Below are 18,268 nucleotides of genomic sequence, written 5' to 3'. Positions count from 1 at the left end.
GGGCGGGTCGATGGCCGAGTCATCAAAGGGGAGAAAAGTCAACCACCGAGATGCATGATGGAGGCGGATCTCCACGGAAGGAGCGGGGAGGAGCTTCTTTGAGTGTAAGGCTTGTTTTGGAGTGTGCTCCAGTGTGTTGATTTTCTTGCTTGTTTCTCTCGAGTGCACTTCCGTGAATGTCCACAAGAGGTCCACAAGAGGTCACCTCAGGCTCCAACTGGGTTACAGCGGAGCACCCCACCCCGCGAGGAGTGGGTAGGACCTACCGGAACGCAGGGCGTTTTGACGCCATGAGTTGCTGGGCGGGTTTCGTACTTAAACTCGCTCAGTTTGCCTCCGGCAGGGTTCACTTTCGAGATCCACGAGGCTGGTCCTCAACCGTAGCCCGGTGCATCGGGCACGAGAGAAGAAAAGAATCTGCGGAGGGTTGTGGAGCTAGGCTGTTGTTCAGTCGCTCCGTCGTGTCCGATTCTTTGCGACTCCATGAACTGCAGCACGCCAGGCTTCCCTGTTCATCGCTGTCTCCTGGAGTTTGCCTGGCGTACTGCTATCCATGGGGTCGAAAAAAGACTCGGACACGACTGAGCAACTGAGCAACAACATGTGTCCATTGAGCCGGTGATGACACCCAACCATCTCATCCTCTGTCGCCTGCTTATCGTGCCCTCAATCTTTCCGAGCATCAGGGTCTTTTCCAGTTATTCGGCTCCTGGCATCAGGTGGCCAAAGTATTGGAGTTTCAGCTTCAGCATCAGCCCTTCCAATGAATATTCAGGGATATTGATTTCCTTTAGGATTGACTGGTTTGATTTCCTTGCTGTCCAAGGGACTCTCAAGAGTCTCCTCCAGGACCACAATTGGAAAGTATCAAATCTGCTGGATTTGAAATAAAACCGAACTGGAGACGACAGAGAACCCTATGGGATTCAGACTTTGTCCGAGTTGGAAAAGTAAAAGTGAAAGTCTCTGGATTGGGTAGCCTTTCCCTTCTCCAGGGGATCTTCCCAATTCAGGGGTTGGATCTTCCCAACCCAGGGGTCGAATTCAGGTCTCCCGCATTGCAGGCGGATTCTTTACCACTGAGCCGCAAGGCAAGCCCATCTGTGTTTAGCTAGTGCTGAAAATAAAGCATAAAATCCGCAGCGGAGTAATGCGGATAGGGGAGAGTGTCGGTCAGTTCAGTCACTCAGTCGTGTCCGACTCCTTACGACCCCATGGACTGCAGCACACCAGGCCTCCCTCTCCATCACCAACTCCCGGAATTTACTCAAACTCATGTCCATTAAGTCAGTGATGTCATCCAACCATCTCATCCTCTGTCGCGTCCCATTCTCCTCCCGCTTTCAATCTTTCCCAGCATTAGGATCTTTTCAAATGAGTCACTTCTTCACATCAGTGGCCAAAGTGTTGGAGTTTCCAATGAATATTCAGGACTGATTTCCTTTAGGATGGACTGGTTGGATCTCCTTGCACTCCAAGGGACTCACAAGAGTCTTCTCCAACACCACAGTTCAAAAGCATCAGTTCTTCGGTGCTCAGATTTCTTTATAGTCCAACTCTCACATTCATACATGACTACTGGAAAAACCATAGCTTTGACTAGATGGACCTTTGCTGGCAAAGTAATGTCTCTGCTTTTTAATATGCTGTCCAGGTTGGTCATAACTTTTCTTCCAAGGAGCAAGTGTCTTTTAATTTCATGGCTGCAGTCACCATCTGCAGTGATTTTGGAGCCCCCAAATAAAGTCTGTCACTGTTTCCATTGCTTCCCCATCTATGTGCCATAAAATGATGGGACCAGATGCCATGATCTTAGTTTTCTGAATGTTTAGTTTTAAGCCAACTTTTTCACTCTCCTCTTTCACTTTCATTAAGAGGCTCTTTAGTGTTTCATTTTCTGTCATAAGGGTGGTGTCATCCACATATCTGAGGTTATTGATATTTCTCCCGGTAATCTTGATTCCAGCTTGTACTTCATCCAGCTCAGCGTTTCTCATGGTGTACTCTGCATATAAATTAAATAAGCGGGGTGACTATATACAGCCTTGACATACTCCTTTCCCGATTTGGAACCAGTCTTTTGTTCCATGTCCAGTTTTAACTGTTGCTTCTTGACCTGCACATACAGATTTCTCAGGAGGCAGATCAGGTGGTCTGGTATTCCCATCTCTTTAAGAACTTTCCACAGTTTGTTGTGATCCACACAGTCAAAGGCTTTGGCGTAGTCAATAAAGCAGAAGTAGATGTTTTTCTGGAACTCTCTTAATTTTTCGATGATCCAACGGATGTTGGCAATTTGATCTCTGGTTCCTCTACCTTTTCTAAATCCAACTTGACCATCTGGAAGTTCACAGTTCATGTACTGTTGAAGCCTGGCTTGGAGAATTTTGAGCATTACTTTGCTAGCGTGTGAGATGAGTACAATTGTGCAGTAGTTTGAGCATTCTTTGGCATTGCCTTTCTTTGGGATTAGAATAAAAACTGACCTTTTCCTGTCCTGTGGCCACTGCTGAGTTTTCCAAATTTTCTGGCATATTGAATGCAGCAGTTTCACAGCATCATCTTTTAGGATTTGAAATAGCTCAACTGGAATTCCATCACCTCCACTAGCTTTGTTTGTAGTGATGCTTCCTAAGCCCCACTTGATTTCACATTCTAGGATGTCTGACTCGACAAGATTGGTGAGTGATCACACCATCGTGATTATCTGGGTCGTGAAGATCTCTTTTGTATAGTTCTTCTGTGTATTCTTGCCACCTCTTCTTAATATCTTCTGCTTCTGTTAGGTCCATATTTTGTCCTTTATTGTGCCCATCTTTGCATGAAGTGTTCCCTTGGTATCTCTAATTTTCTTGAAGAGATCTCTAGTCTTTCCCATTCTATTGTTTTTCTCTATTTCTTTGCATTGATTGCTGAGGAAGGCTTTCTTATCTCTCCTTGCTATTTTTTGGAACTCTGCATTCAAATGGGTATATCTTTCCTTTTCTCCATTGCCTTTCACTCCTCTTCTTTTCACAGCTATTTGTAAGGCCTCCTCAGACAACCACTTTGCCTTTTTGTATTTCTTTTTCTTAGGGATGGCCTTGATCACTACCTCCTATACAATGTCATGAACATCCATCCATAGTTCTTTAGGCACTCTGTTTATCAGATCTAATCCCTTGAATCTATTTCTCACTTCCAATGTATAATTTTAAGGGATTTGATTTAGGTCATACCTGAATGGTCTAGTGGTTTTCCCTACTTCTTCAATTTAAGTCTGAATTTGGCAATCAGGAGTTCATGATCTGAGCCACAGTCAACTTCCGGTCTTGTTTTTGCAGACTGTGTAGAGCTTCTCCATCTTTGGCTGCAAAGAATATAATCAATCTGATTTCAGTATTGACCATCTGGTGATGTCCATGTGTAGAGTCTTCTTTTGTGTTGTTGGAAGAGGGTGTTTGCTATGATCAGTGCGTTCCCTTGGCAAAACTCTATTAGCCTTTGCCCTGCTTCATTCTGTACTCCAAGGCCAACTTTGCCTGTTACTCCAGGTATTTCTTGACTCCCTACTTTTGCATTCCAGTCCCCTGTAATGGAAAGGACATCTTTTTTGGGTGTTAGTTCTAGAAGGTCTTATACGTCTTCATAGAACTGTTCAACTTCAGCTTCTTCAGCATTACTGATCAGGGAATAGACTTGGATTACTGTGATATTGAATGGTTTGCCTTGGAAATGAACAGAGATCATTCTGTCTTTTTTGAGATTGCATCCAAGTACTGCATTTCATTTTAGACTTTTTTTCGGGGAGAGTGTATTTGGGTGTAATTACTTCAGTGTAATAAAATTTAGGAGTCTGGTCTCTATGAGACCCAGGGATACCATATTTGGGGTGGTGGTGGTAAAAAATCAGCTTCAGAATGTGGTATGCTGGAAGCTCTGCTCTGGGCTGTGGTGCATTGTGAGGCTGGAGGAAACACAGAGGCTTTGGGGGTCCTTTGGGGAGATAATATGCATCCAAACAGATACTGTAGTGAAATGGGGAACAGAATTCTAGTGCACTGAAGGAGCATCTAAGAGTCCCCTAGGGGAAAGAAACTGGACCTGAAACCCTGTCCACTTTTTCAAAGGACTCCTCCGGTGTTTCTGCAGGAGTATACAGATTCCAATTTCCTAAGACACAAAAACCACTCTTTTCCTATCTTGGAACTTTTATCTCTTCCGTAAATGGAAGCTTTGCGTTTAGACCATGTCAAACCCTGCAAGGCAACCTAGCCCTGCTGTAAGGTCCTAGAGGGCAGAGAATGTTTTGACCATATTCTCCTTTATATTTTTACAGAGAGAGGATATTCTTTGTATCCCTCCTTTTATACTATTGCAGTGAATAGCTAGCTCCTTGTACTAAGTAGTGATTTCCTAAATGGAAAATTGTGTTCTCCAGTTTTAGTGAAAAATGATCAATTCTTCCCTAACTGTACCCCTGCCCCCTAGGTCTGAGAGATTGGATAACAGGACTTTTGAATCATCACTGGAGTAAACTCATTAAAATGTGTTCTTCTTCTTCTTTTTTTTTTTTTTAATATCTATTTATTTGGCCATGCTGGGTCTTAGTTGAAGCATGCTGGATCTAGTTCCCTGGCCAGGGATGAAACTGGGGCCCCCAGCAATGGGAGCTTGGAGTGCTAGCCATTGGACTACCAGGGAAGTCCCTAAAGCATGTTCTTTATAACACCATGTCTGTAACTGTAGGTAGATGAGGATGGCAAAGGAAGAAAACAGATGGGCTTTGTTGTTCATCTTTATGAGGTTACCCTTCTGGATGGTTAGAGTGTTAGCTCACTTCATTATTAAGTTTACATCACAAGGGAAAAACAATCAAGTCAGCAGATAACTACCTAGTATGTCCTTGAGCAATATATCCAGGCCTTGGAAGACGCCCCAGCATGGGGGAGGATGGCTTCACACAAAGGTTTTGGCAGTTGGTCTTGAATTCTTGGTGAGTGAGGGAACCAGCCTGAAGAGAGGTGGCTCAGAAGGGGAAGAGTCTGACTCCTGGGGCCAAAAACCTTGGAGAAATGATTCCATCCATAAAACTATGTTAAAAGAGATCAGTGAAAGATGTTAAAATCCAGCTTTAGGCAAAGGAGGCTGGTATAAACCTAGCAGTTTTACGAGACTGAATGTGTATGTTAACTCATCCGCATGCCAATTCTACCCACCTCACTTCCTCCTGCAACCACCCTAATTGAGGGCAGAAGAAGGAAAGGTGGAATGAGAAGATAATATTATATTTTCTTTTTTAAAATTTTGGATCAGTCTCATTCCTGTGTATGCTCCGTCCTGTCTGACTCTTTGCAGCCCCATGGACTGTACTCCACCAGGCTCCTCTGCCTGTGGTATTTTCCAGGCAAGACTACTCGGGTGGGGTGCCATTTCCTACTCCAGGGGATCTTCCTGACCCAGGGGTCAAACCCAAGTCTCTTGCATCTCTTGCATTAGCAGGTGGATTCTTTACCACTAGTACCACCTGGGAAACCACCCAGTATTCTTGGGGTACCATTTATTTTTTACTTATCTGCATTAAAATATATTATATATATATATTTTTTTTTTTGGCTGCATGGATTGTGGTATCTTAGTTCCCAGACTGAGGATAAAACCTGGCCCCCTGGCATTGGAAACTTAGAGTCCTAACAACTGGAGAGCCAGGGAATTCCCTTGCATTTTCTATTCAATAAACTTGGAAGTTGTCTTACTCTTGTGCTTGTACCACATATCTCTAGGTCTTCACCTTTCCCAGTCCCTCAACCCAAGTCCAGAGAACCCCAAAGGCTCCTCTTGGAAGACAAATTGCTTTGATGATCTTCTGATTCTAGAGTCTAGAGTCCACATTCTACACCTTCCTAGTTCTTCTCTGAGCATTTTCTAGCCAGTCTGAGGACATCATATAGTGTTCATGTACATATAATCTGTATAGAGTATGATAACGTCTTTTTTTTTTCTGGCACAAATTACAAATTTCCTTAGGATAGATTCTTTAAGGAAAAACACCAAAAGACGTTTCACTCAAAGTGAGATAATTTTTTTTCATCAATTCCAATAAAGTTTGATTTTTGGAATCATAAGTGGGAGGGGTTGGGACAGGAAATTAATTAATTAATTTGGGATTTGCTGAAATGGTCATAGTTTTTCAAGTTTGAGTGTTTCCACTATTAGAGAATTCAGGCATCTGTGGATGGGCTGTGGAGCAGTAGGGATGGGGGATTTACAGAGTTGGACAAGTGGGAATTGAGTGATCAGCTACACTTTCCATTATCCTTAGCCTGGTGGTTCTGAAATGCCCGTGGGTGTCTGCACAGGGTACAGTGAGGTAGGGAAGGCATTAAGGAAGCAGGAGTTGAATGGAAAAGGCAAGTTAGGAGGCCTTGGTCAGTAGCTGCAGGAGGGAGAGGCCAGCGTACAGGGCGCAGAGGCGGGGGAGGGTGTCTGGGTCCCACGTGTACTGGGGGCCCGATCTCTGCACTTCCAGGCCACTCAGCCCCACTAGGGCCTCTGTGAGGGTCAGTTCCTCTTCCCCAAGGGAGGAAAGCAGCTCAGGTGGCAGGGGAAATACACTCTCTTTATCCTGGAGGAAATTCTGTTCCATTGTGCTCTCCACCTGGGAGGAAACAAAATAGCATGAAAAGAAAGAACTGGAAAGCCTCTATTCCTTTCTCCCAACTCACAAAATCCACAAAGAGGGCTAACTTTCTCTCACTGTAACCCCTTAGGTTACATTACATGACAACTCTGCCTGGGCTTTTTAACAGCCTTGTAGGATGGGCAGCACATTTATTTTTAGGCCCATTTTACAGAGGAGTGAATTGAGGCCAACTCAGAGACATTAAGATTGACTCACATCACTTGGCTAGGAATAAGCCAAGCTAGAGTTTTCTCTTTCCCCAGGAATAGACTGAAAAACGCAGGTAGTTGCCCAGAAATGCACTCCTCTACCTCCAGTTGTGAAATAGCAAATAGGAAGAAACACGGAAAGAAATGAGAAATAGGCATGGTCTCCTAGGATAAGACAGAGGCCCTGTAGGGCAGTTCCGTCACTAGGTTAGATTGTATCTTTCCACCAGTTATAGCTGACTCTCTTCCAAAGTCTCCCTAACATCTGCCATTTTTTCTTACCAGCTTTAGCTGCACTGGTAGGATCTTTTTCTCCATGGATTTTACCAGCAGCTTCTGTTGGGCTTCACTTAGCTCTGGAGAAAAAAATCAGAGGAAGAGATGTCTGTTGGTGCAAAGGGAACTACAAGTTCCTAATGGGTGTACTTCCAAAATTTCAGCATTCATTGATGTATATGTTCATCCACGGTGCAATGCCTGTTCTGGGCCAGGCACCTTTGCTGGGTGTGTTAGGTAAAAGTCATGCTCACTCAAGGAACTTCTCCGCATTCTAGCGGAGAAGGCAAAATAATATGCAGTTACAATGTAGGCTGTGACAGGAGCCATAGCTGAAGATCTACTTTGGTCTTGGTGTTTGAGGGCAGGTTTCTTCTTTTTTTTTAAATTAATTAATTAATCTGTCTGTGCTGGGTCTTAATTGAGGCATGTGGAATCTAGTATCCCTACCAGGGATCAAACCTGGACCCCCTGAATTGGGAGCATGGAGTCTTAGCCACCATCAGGGAAGCTCCTAGGGCAACCTTCTTGAAGGAACAAGCATCTCAGCTTACATGTGAAGGATCAGAGTGTTTTTCAAAGTGGGACAATGTTTCTTGCAGAGGGAAAAAGAATTCGGGGTAAGATCAGGAGATGTTATCCTCAGATTAAAGCTATCAGATATTGAAATTAAAGCGATGAGCTTAGCGATATGCAGAAGTTTTAAATATATGGCTGATAAAACTAGGATTATTTCCCAACCTCTGTTAGCAAGACTAGGGTATGGTGACCATGTGAATCCTTAGGAATGAAACCAGTTTTTTAAAATGTAGATATAAACTACTTAACTGCAGTATAATTTGCCTGGCATTTATTTACTTATTCATTCATTCAAAAATTCATTTAGTGACTCATTCCTACTACTGAATAGGTGTATAAATGAAGACCTCACTCCCACTTACCTGCTAGGGCTCCAAGGAAATAGAGGGTGGCGTCCATAGCCTCCTTTGATAGCAGGACATTCTTTGGGAGTGCCTCCAGGGTCTCTTCATGTCCTTTGCCTAGAGCTCCTTCAAGCTGTGGGGAAAGCTGGGTGATTACTATGGGTAGAGAGCACAGTGCCTGGCACATGACAATCCCTTGAAGTGTGTTAACTTTCTCCATTTCCTTGTTTCTTTTTCAAGATATCAAGTCCTGAAAAGTACTAGACTCTTGGGTTCCTTGGTCCCTGAGTCTCGGACTCTGGAAAGGAAAGGTCCAGCCCCGTTCCAAAAGAAGGTTCTGCTGGCCTGCTGCCCACCCTCTGTCCATCAGGGGGAAGCCTGGGAATCTGCACTGTTTGCCCATCTCCAAAGGGACACAGGGCACAGTGGCGACCCTGGCAGCCTGGGAGGGGGGCACTTGACCAGCTTTGGAGAAGGCATCCACTGTTGACTCCTCTCGCCAGTGACCATCTTCTGCCAGATCTGTGGGATCCCCCACCAGCTGCACCGCCTCCGTGTTCTCCTGCATCTCCTACCTTTCCCTTGGGTCCTCACCGTGAGCTCCAGGTCTTGTAGCTCCTTTTTCTTCCCTAGGAGTTTGCTGAGGGAGCGGAGCAGGGAGCTCTTCCCTTCCGGGCTCAGTTTCTCCACTTCCCGGGTCTCCCTTTGAACCTCTTCTTTTAGGGTCTGGAAGTCCTCATGTGCCACCCCTGTGGGAACAGTGGATGCAGTATCCTCTGCATCGGTTCAGTATGTGCCCTCCCGGGGGGGTCTCCTTCCCTCAGCCCTGCTCAGGCCCCCAGGCTCTGCTGCCCCTGAGCTCTGCTCTCAGCTAGAGCGTGGCTTCTTTTTTCGCTTGACCAAGGTACACAGTTATAAAGTTATTCCCCAGACTTGACTTAAGGTGTTGAGTGGGGAGATGGGGAATCAAGGGGTGGGCCAGGACCCACAGTATCATCTAAACCAGGCGTTCATTCCCCCTGAGATTCTAGGCTCCATCCCAGATCAGTAGACAACTGACTTCCCTTTCTCTAGGACCACCTCCTAAGAGTTGAGAAGGAAGGTCTATTTTCTCTTCTTAAGAGTCAGTTGGCAAAGTGATTTTGGTGACTGGGTGAAGATCAAGACGGGACTGCTCAGAAGTGTGTGCGTGCTGCATGCCAAGTCGCTTCAGTCGTGTCCAACTCTTTGCGACCCTATGGACTGTAGCCAGCCAGGCTCCTCTGTCCATGGATTCTCCAGGCAAGAATACCGGAGTGGGTTACCATGCCCTCCTCCAGGGGATCTTCCCAAGCCAGGGATTGGACTTGCATGTTTTATGTGTCCTACACTGGCAAGCAGATTCTTTATCACTAGCAGCACCGGGGAAGCCCCAAGAGTCGTGGGCCTAAATCCAGGGACATGGGTCGGCGAGGGATAGCGCGAACCTTGGCCTGCCCCTAGGGGCTGGCATCCTAGGAACACATCCGGCCTGCTTTGGAAAGAGTGGGCTTCCTGGAAGTGGCTCCACACCCCACCACCAGGGACTCAGCACCTGTCTTCCTCTCCCTTCACCCCAGGGTTACTTCCACTGCCTTCCTGCCAAAATCTAGGGAGAAACACAAATTTTCTTACCAACATCAGATGCCTGGATAACTGAAGGAAAAAAAAAAATCCAATTAGAAGGCAATCCTCCCAAACAGTAACCATACCCAGGGAGTGTGACATGAATGGAGGTTAGGAAATACATCCTGTCTCCTGGGATGTCCCAGCTGTCTTAAGGATACTCTTGTTCCATTTGTGGGAGGCAGAAATGGGGCAGCAGAGAAGCTCAGGCATTGTGAAAAGAGGCACTTGGATTGAGTTGGCATCACTGTGACTCAGCGGCTCCTGCCCCAGGCGCTGGGCAGCAGAGACGCAGATGCACATGTGACAGGTCATTATTACTAAGGCCTTGAGGACAGAGGTCGGAGGCATCTGACCACCTGGGAGCGTTGTCCAAAGACTTTCCCCCTTCCACTGCTTTTTCCTAAGCTGTTGGAATTCCTGCCGCGTTTCAGAGACAATAGTTTTTCTGAGATCTGCTCTGCCACATTCCTTTTCAGTCCCAGAGAGAAAGGAAGAAAAACATTGGAGTTTTAAAATCCTATCAAGAAAGTTGCAGTGAAATGACAGGAAATACTTACGGGTGAACTTCTCTTCTTCTGGCTTTTCTGAAGACAGAAACAACGCACATATGTCAGCATAAAACCTCTTTGTGCCTTTTTATCTAGAGCAGTTGTCAAGGCAGCTTTATCAGTGATCATTATAAAAACAGAGCTCATCCGCCTCTGCAGTTTTGGGAACACACACTGTCTCCAGTATTGCTGCTTCTGATCTCTTTCTGTTTCTCTGTCTCTCTTGGGCACATTTCTGTGCCTCTATCTGCTTTTCCTAAAGCTGAAGATGGATATTTTTAGAGCCTTGGGAAACAAAACCAGGGGGCTCCTTGGGGACTTCTGGGATACCCTATGAGAGGGTGCAGGATGTCAGCAGATAATGTCAGGGGTAGGGAGGAACACATGGGGAGCCAGGAAGCAATTTTTGCTTACCTCCAGGAGGGAAGGTGTGCATGTTATCATTGTAGATGTGTGGGATATCTGTAAGGAACAAGAGCGGGGAGGGCAGAAGGACTTTTAACAGCTGCCCCAACTTTCTTTCTCTGGCCTCAAGCCTATGGACTCTGCTGAAGGCTGAGAACCTGTCTTTGAATACCTCAACATTGTCCCCGATCTGTCTCTACAGCTGGAAGTAACCTTTTCTTCCCCCGTAAATCTTTCTGTATGATATCACTATTTTCCACTTTGCATTCTAGTACTGGTGTCTGTGTCTGTTTCCTCCATCAGCGCCAGGCTTTTATTTTTTTGGCCACGTGGCATGCCAGATCCTAGTTCCCTGTCCAGGGATCAAACCCAAGGCCCCTGCAGTGGAGGTACGGAGAGTTAACCGCTGGACCACCAGGAAACTCCTGGCCCCAGAATTCTTGAGAGCAGAGGCTGTGCTTGTTCATCTCTGTCCTCCCTTCTCCCTGCTAACAAAGGTGCCTAGCACTCAGGAGATGCTCAGAATCCAGGGTTCCTCACTCCCAGAGCAGCCCCTACAGTTCTGTCTGTGGAGGTTGGACCACAATATAATATACTCCTTTACTCCTTCCCCAGCGTTGCCGCAAGAGGGGAGCAGGATGCCTTAGGAGCGTGTGGGTAACTCTTGTCTGCAGGGGAAAACATGCTCACCCCACTCATCTTTGCCTTTGACCATCAGCTGTCTCACTCGAAATGCCAGGATGCAGCCCTTGGGGATGGTGACAGCCTCCTTGTGGTTTACGGATCCCTAGGAGTAGACCATGAGGATTTGTGAGATTGCAGAGATCCTACATATGAGATGTTGGGAGTGAGGGGGTAAAGGGCAAGTGGAAGGCCAGGCCCAAAAGCCTTTGGGGACATAAGAAGTTAGGAACCCTTCAGTGGTGTCCCTGGTCACCTTTCCATCCAGTGTGGAATGAGCTTCAGAGCGCTTCTGCTCATTTCTGCTGATCACCCCTTTAATGACCTCTTTCTGTCTTCTGGGTTCAGACACATGAAGGAACTGGGCAGACCTGTTCATCACCTGCCTGTGCATCCCTGTCCCACTTTAGAGCGTCCATCCAGGCCCTGGTTCCTTCTTCCTCTTTGCCATATGTCCCATGATCACCTCCTTCAGGAAGCCTTCCATGACTAACCCTTACTCCTGGTTCCAACTCAGCCCTTGAATATTTACACAGTATGTTGTTGTTCAGTTGCTAAATCATGACTGTCTCTTTGTGACCCCATGGACTGCAACATGCCAGGCTCCTCTCTCCTCTTCTATCTCCCAGAATTCGCTTAAATTCATGTCCATTGAGTCAGTGATGCTGTCTAACCGTCTCATCCTCTACCACCTCCTTCAAAAGCCTTCAATCTTTCCCAGCATCCGAGTCTTTTCCTCTTTGTATTGGGTGGCCAAAGTACTGGAGCTTCAGCTTTAGCATCAGTCTTTCCAATGAATACTCAGGGTTGATTTCCTTTAGGATGGACTGGTTTCATCTCCTTGCTTTTTTCTGGATCTATACTTACACAGTATAGATATAGGTAAGTAAAGACTACTTATTTACATTGAATTTTCCAAGCCTGTATTCTCTGGCCTTTCACCTCTGTGTCTCTTTCATGAGACTGAGACCTTTCTGGCAGCAAGGATGTCTTTCTTACAGATTGGGAGCACGGTAAGGGAAAACTGGTGACTGTGAGTTTCCCCTTCCCTAGTAGCTCCCTGTGGCAGCTGGCACAGGAATATACCCAACTGGGCACCTTGACCATAGAGATGATTGGTTCCTGGCCAACTGGTGTCTGGACGTTGAAGAGCAAGGGAAGGGAGTGGGTCCTTTTCAGTATCCTGGCGCGGGGGGCGCTGATTGGGCAAAGCAATGCAGCCTCTGAGGGTAAACTCAATGTAAGTGTGTGTGTGTGAAGCAAACCTGTAACCCCAACGGGGCGAAGAATGGGAGGGAGAAGCAGCCTTCGGCCTTGCCAGCTCTCTCCAGGGTCACCTCCTGCACGGTCTCCACCACTTCCATCACCACGTACAGGTTCTCTCCTCGACTTCGCATCTCCTCCAGGAACGGGTGCTCTGCCATCAGCTTCCTGTGACAGGAGAAATAGAAGGGAACTGTCCAGAGCTTTCCCACATCTGGACCTTGCCCTTCTCTTTTCTTCTGTCATTCCCAGGAGTGAAGAATGGGGCTGTTGGGAAGTGTGAGGACTCTGGAGCAAGACAGGCTGGAACCCAGCTCTCCCGCTTCCTGGCAGGGCAGCTTCTCTGAGTCTGGGTTGTCTCATCTATAAAACGAGGATAATGACACCTACCTCCGGGGAGAAAGAGAGAGAGAGAGACTGGGGAACCCTTGGGCACAGTACCTGGCCTAGAATAGGATCTCGTGGTTGTTTCTTTCTCCCTTGGACTCCCCTACTTTTCCTCCCTGTTCGTAGTTCTGTGCTTCTCTTCTGGGGGGTCCTTTCTGTCTCTCCACTTTTTTTTTGGCTTGTGGAATCTTAGCTTCCTGACTAGGGATTGAACCCGGGTTCCCGCCAATGAAAGTTCAGAGTCCTAACCACTGGACCACCAGGGAATTCCTGCAATATAGGATTATTAACATGGCCAGGCTGCACATTAGATCTGTCAGGCGCACTTTGACAAAATCCTTTTCCTCACCCTGCCAAGTCCATCCACTCTGCTGTCCTCGAGACTTTGCGTCCATTCAGCCCTTTTCTTTCTGTCTGCTCCTCCCTACTGAGTTTATCTCTCTGATGGGCAGTGGAACAGAGTCTTGTCTGGTCTGCCTGCCTTCCCTGTTCTTTATCCTCTGACACACTTCCTCCGTCTGGCCAGATTAATCATGGCACATCAGAGCATCGTCAGGTCTCCCTGGTGCCTACAGCATAGACTTGTCCTTGACCTGGGTCCTCCATGGTCTTGGCTCTCCCTACATTTCTCCCTTGTTTTACTCTTACCTGCTTCTGCCAAACTGGCTATTCATGGCCCCTATAGGTTAAAAAAACTTTTTTTAATAGATGGATTGCATTTATTTATTTATTTTGGCCATGCTGTGTAACATGTGGGATCTTAGTTCCCTGACTATGGATGGAACCCACACCCCCTGCATTGGAAGCTTGGAGTCTTAACCACTGGACCATCAGGGAAGTCCCGTCGCTACAGGTTTTGAGATTTCTCACCTGTGTGCCTTTTGTAATGCTATTCTCCCAGCCCTGCGGGTCCAATTTCTGCTTATCTTTCAAGGCCTTCCCTAGGGCTTCCCTGCTGGCTCAGATGGTAAAGAATCCACCTGCAATGCAGGAGACCCAGGTTCCATCCCTGGGTTGGGAAAATCCCCCGGAGAAGGGAATGGCTACTCTCTCCAGTATTCTTGCCTGGAGAATTCCATGGAAGAGGAGCCTGGTGGACACGATTGAGTGACTAACACTTTCACACTTTCGAGGCCTAGGTTGTGGGCTGCCTCCTCCGCGAAGTCTGTTCTCATTTCCCCAGCAAGAAGTCCCTCTGACCTGCCACAAAACTCAGGCAAAGCCCTCCTCTGGCACTTACATTTCTAGCCTTGGATTAGAGTTACTGTTGTACATCCCCCACCCCCCAACTCTGAAATCACAAGGCAAAGGTATTCTAGTGCAGTCCAGCACCTAATAGTGTGCTTTGTACTTAGGCAGGCTGTTTACTGCATGATTTCCCAAGCACCTCAGCCCTTTCTTCTTGCCTCCCCAGCACTCACCTCCTTTCAACCACCACTTAACTACTTAAAAAGTCAGTTCCCTTGTCAAGTCAAACATCTGAGGAAACCCGCAGACATGGCAACTTCCACACCCCTTGTGCTGCTGGGGCAGCATTCCTGAGGGCTGCTCCGTGTGGGTTGAGGCTGGGTGGGGGGCTTTATTTGCGCAAGGAGAATGCTGTGCTCAAGTCACAGTAGGGAGCATTTAAGATTTCTTCCCTTTTTAGTGTATTTTCATAGGGTAGGGAAAAAAACCCTAGAGAATTTCATCAAACACTTATCATTTTTCAGGAGAGAAAGCTGAAGCGAATTGACTCTTCCAAGGCCACACAACTCATTAGTGCGAAAACACTCATCCTTGGGTGTTCGTGATAGTGGGGAGGGGATGGAAGGATGGGGGTGGGGTTGAGGGGAGTAGTTAGGAAATGTCCCAGAAGCACCCATAGGCTGAAGGGTCATCTTCAAGAGCTCCTCTGGGGTGACCAGTAGGTGAAAGTTCAGTGTGAGGGCCCCGCCCTTTGACTCAAGGCCCAGAGCACCCTTTCACTGCACAGCTTTGCCCCGAGTCTCACCGCTCCTGGTGCAAGGTCTCCAAAGCCTTGGGAGCCACACTGAGGGTCTGGACCTCCAGGGTGCTGTTCTGGGACAAGCCGGCCGTCCCCTTCACCTTGACCGTCCTTGGCACGTCCACCTCTCCCTCCACTCGGGCGTCCAGCATATTCTTAAAGCCAAAGTTCCCCGAATCTGTTGGGTCTGCAGGAGGGAGAAGATGAATGGGGCTGGGCTGAGAGGCGCTTCCTCCTCCCTGCCTCCTTCGAGAACTTTCTGGCTAGAGGACTTCCATCCCTGTCCCCTGGGCAGAGACAGCTTCAGGTCCTCCTGGTTGGCCGGCTCCAGCCCCTCCCTCAGTCCCCAAGTCCGTGGCCAAGGCTGACCTGAAGGAGAGCTGCCAGGTTCGAGAATGTCCAGGAAGGTGTAGTCAGTGCGGACATACCGGGCACCCCAGAAGAGGGTGCTCTTCCGCTTCCTCAGGACCAGGCAGAAGGGATGGAAGCGCTTGAAGTCTATGAGGCTGTCCAGGGGCGTCAGATCCCCTCGAGGGTTTAGTTGTCTGGTCAGGGCCCGGGTGACATTTTCAAACATGGTCATTGTCTCTGTACGGGGAGGGAAAGTGACAAGTTGGGAGGAAGGGTGACATCTTCCACCAAGGCAGGTTCATGGGCTCTAGGATAGGGTATGCCCTTAAAGATGCCTGAATCCTCAGGATGTCAGAGCTGAAAGGGACCAGAGCAGTCTTCGTTTTATGGTGAGGAAATGAGGCCCTGAGAGCTGAAACAACTTGCCCGGCTGCAAGTCTGGCTAGAGGAGGCAGCCCTCCCCTCTCTTTGTGAAGGGCTCTTGCGCACTCCCTGCTCACTTTCTTCATGGACCTGGAGCCTGACTGGCACGTCTCATTAACATGGAAGTAAAGCTCCTTTCACTCAGCTACGCCCACCTTGTCCCCCCACCAGTGGACCGTGAAAACCGCCACCTGGGGAATCTGGGGGAGGGAGGCAGCCACCACCTGTGCCTAGGAGGGCCCAGGGGACAGTGCTGCTCACCCAGTTGCTCTTTCTTTGGGAGGGAGTCACTACCCTGTATATTAATGTCGCTCGTGCCCTGCCCCTGGCTCACAGCTGTGGGTAGACCCACTTCCCTCCTGGTACCACTCAATAGATCCAGACATCTTGATGCTCTTCGCTTTTGCCCTGCCTGCTTATAACACCTCCTCTCCCATCTAGAATCCTTGTTCGTCCTTTAAGGCTCACTGTGGGTTACTTCGGGTCACTCCTCTGTGACCCCTTCCTTCCCCGCTTCCAGCAGCCGGTGACTCTACCCCATGTCCACAAAGCACTGTGTACATGCCCTTCTGAAACACCTGCCACCTCATGTGGCTGTGACCTGTTTACCTGACCCTCTCCTATTTGACCGTGACCTCCCTGAGGCCAGGAAGTGGGTCTTAGTCATCTCTGTGGCCTCAGCTCCAAGCACAGCGCCCGGTGCAAACGCGGAGCTTGACAAATGTGTGTGGAAAGAATGAATGAAGAGGTGAGTGAAGAAATGCAGCCCTGTGGCTCAGATGGTAAAGAATCTGCCTGCAATGCAGGAGACATGGGTCTGATCCCTGGATCGGGATCCTCTGGAGGAGGGCCTGGCAATCCAGTGCAGGATTCCTGCTGGGAAGATCCCATGGACAGAGAAGCCTGGTGGGCTACAGTCCATAGCATCACAGAGTCAGACACGACTGAAGCAACTAACAGTGGAAGACATAAGCTAGGATCAGAGGGCCCTGGAGAGTGCGGGGCCTGCATTAGGTTCAAGGCCTCCAGAGGTTCATGGCCTCTGGTCTCTGCCTTTGAGGTTCAAGTCCAGGTGTTTTAGCTGGTCAGCCAGCTGGCCCAGCTGAATTATCCCCAGGGGTGGAAGAGGACATAGCAGCTGGCTGGAAACTACCTCATACCCCCAGTGGGCACCTCACAGAGATAGGGAGGCCGGGGGCACACTCACAGGTACATGGGGCCATTCTGCCAACCATACAACCATGCTCCAATGCGCCTTTTTAATCCCTCATTCCTTGGAGGGCTCAGGTGGGACAGGCAACCTGGCCAGCCAGGAAAGTCTTGGGTGACTGCTGTCTCCTCCTCACCAGAGAAGTGCTCACGGGGCCACCTCTCCCTTCCCTTCCCAAGGCCAGTCAAGATTCCTACCCCACAGACTACCCTGGTTGTCCAGTGGCTAAGACTCCATGCTCCCAATGCAGGGGGCCCCAGGTTCGACCCCTGGTCAGGGAACTAGATCCCACATGCTGCAACTAAAATATCTAGCAAGACCCAGTGCAGCCAAATAAATAAATAAGTACTAAAAAAATATTTCTACCTCCTAGGCCCTTCCCATGCCACCCATATTCTCGTTCACCCCTAGAATCCCCCTGCCCCCTACCCCCTGGTGTCATCAAGTTCTTACCAGGGAGCAGTGCTGGGTCCTGTCTGGCAGCTGGGTCTTGGGTGAAGGTCAGGAGCCCTCTGGGTCTGTGGGCTGAGAGAATGACCGTCCCTCACCAGGTCAGGCTGTGGCTTTATGCCTCTGTGGAGGCAAGGATGTAGGCTTCCAGGGACCCCGCCTGCCCCAGTGACCCCACCCTCAGCTGCTCCACTTCCGGGAGAACAGCATCAACCTGTTCCACGTGCGCCCTGCCCCGGGCCCTGGCCTCCTGAGGGCTGAGGGGATGGGTGAGGTGCTGCCAGGCAGGTGCCAGCGTGGGTGGGGGAGAGGTGGCGACTGAAGTTTGGCTTGATGGACTGAGAAGAGAGGAAGGAAGGTGCCTTGGAGGGGGCTGCAGAGAGAGGCAGTGGGGACAGGCAGGTGTGTGTGTGTGTGTGTGTGTGTGTGTGTGTGTTCACATGCATGTGTGTGATGTGGGACAGGCATGTCTGTTTTATCATCATGGTCATCAGAAAGCATCTAGGATTCATGAGGCCTTGTGGGTGTGATGAGGGGGATAAGAAACCCTGTGTGTCTTCAGATTCCAACAAGCAAAGCAGCTGAAAAACTGTCCTCTGCCCTGTTTGTCAAACAGGGACCTAACTATGGCACTGCTAGAAGCTTATGTCTGTGTAGGGGCAGACAGAGATACACCAAGTGTTTCTCTGCATTGCTTCCTGTTCAGCATCTCTGTACCTCACGTAATATTATACATACACATATACATAGGCAGAGGCCCAGTGGAGTTAATGGAAGAACCCACAATGTGTATTTGCCATGGGAATTCAGACTCCTCACCATTGGTTACTCAGGTCTTGCTTTTATC

The 18,268-nt window shown here is 48.5% G+C and overlaps 1 protein-coding gene across 2 annotated transcripts; it reads right to left on the bottom strand.

Annotated features, from left to right (window-relative positions):
* Positions 1–6,045: 6,045 nt before the first annotated feature.
* GSDMA (gasdermin A) lies at positions 6,046–17,551 on the bottom strand. 2 transcript variants are annotated; one of them, XM_055407784.2, is made up of 12 exons: positions 17,425–17,551; positions 15,357–15,575; positions 14,994–15,174; positions 12,616–12,781; positions 11,360–11,456; positions 10,679–10,726; positions 10,274–10,300; positions 9,723–9,743; positions 8,664–8,818; positions 8,088–8,202; positions 7,153–7,226; positions 6,046–6,637 (listed from the first exon to the last, which is right to left on the bottom strand). In XM_055407784.2, the coding sequence occupies exons 2-12, from the start codon at positions 15,568–15,570 to the stop codon at positions 6,395–6,397; spliced, it is 1,341 nt and encodes a 446-aa protein (XP_055263759.1). In that variant the 5' UTR covers positions 15,571–15,575; positions 17,425–17,551; the 3' UTR covers positions 6,046–6,394. The 2 variants fall into 2 exon arrangements, with proteins under 2 accessions (XP_055263759.1, XP_055263760.1); XM_055407785.2 differs by lacking the exon at positions 10,274–10,300.
* Positions 17,552–18,268: the final 717 nt, after the last annotated feature.

This window comes from Moschus berezovskii, chromosome 20 (genome assembly GCF_049115385.1).
Source record: "Moschus berezovskii isolate FMDL1 chromosome 20, NW_MosBer_1.0, whole genome shotgun sequence".
In the NCBI taxonomy this organism is placed as follows: Eukaryota; Metazoa; Chordata; class Mammalia; order Artiodactyla; family Moschidae; genus Moschus; species Moschus berezovskii.
Note: the sequence above shows the minus strand (reverse complement) of the source record. Positions and strands in the feature narration are given on the sequence as shown.

Coding starts and splice junctions, on each gene's coding strand:
- GSDMA (XM_055407784.2), bottom strand. CDS start 15,570: ATGACCATGTTTGAAAATGTCACCCGGGCCCTGACCAGACAACTAAAC. Junction 10,727..11,359: donor CAAAGGCAAAGATGAGTGGG/GTGAGCATGTTT, acceptor TGTTCCTTACAG/ATATCCCACACATCTACAAT. Junction 9,744..10,273: donor AGAAGAAGAGAAGTTCACCC/GTAAGTATTTCC, acceptor TTTTTCCTTCAG/TTATCCAGGCATCTGATGTT.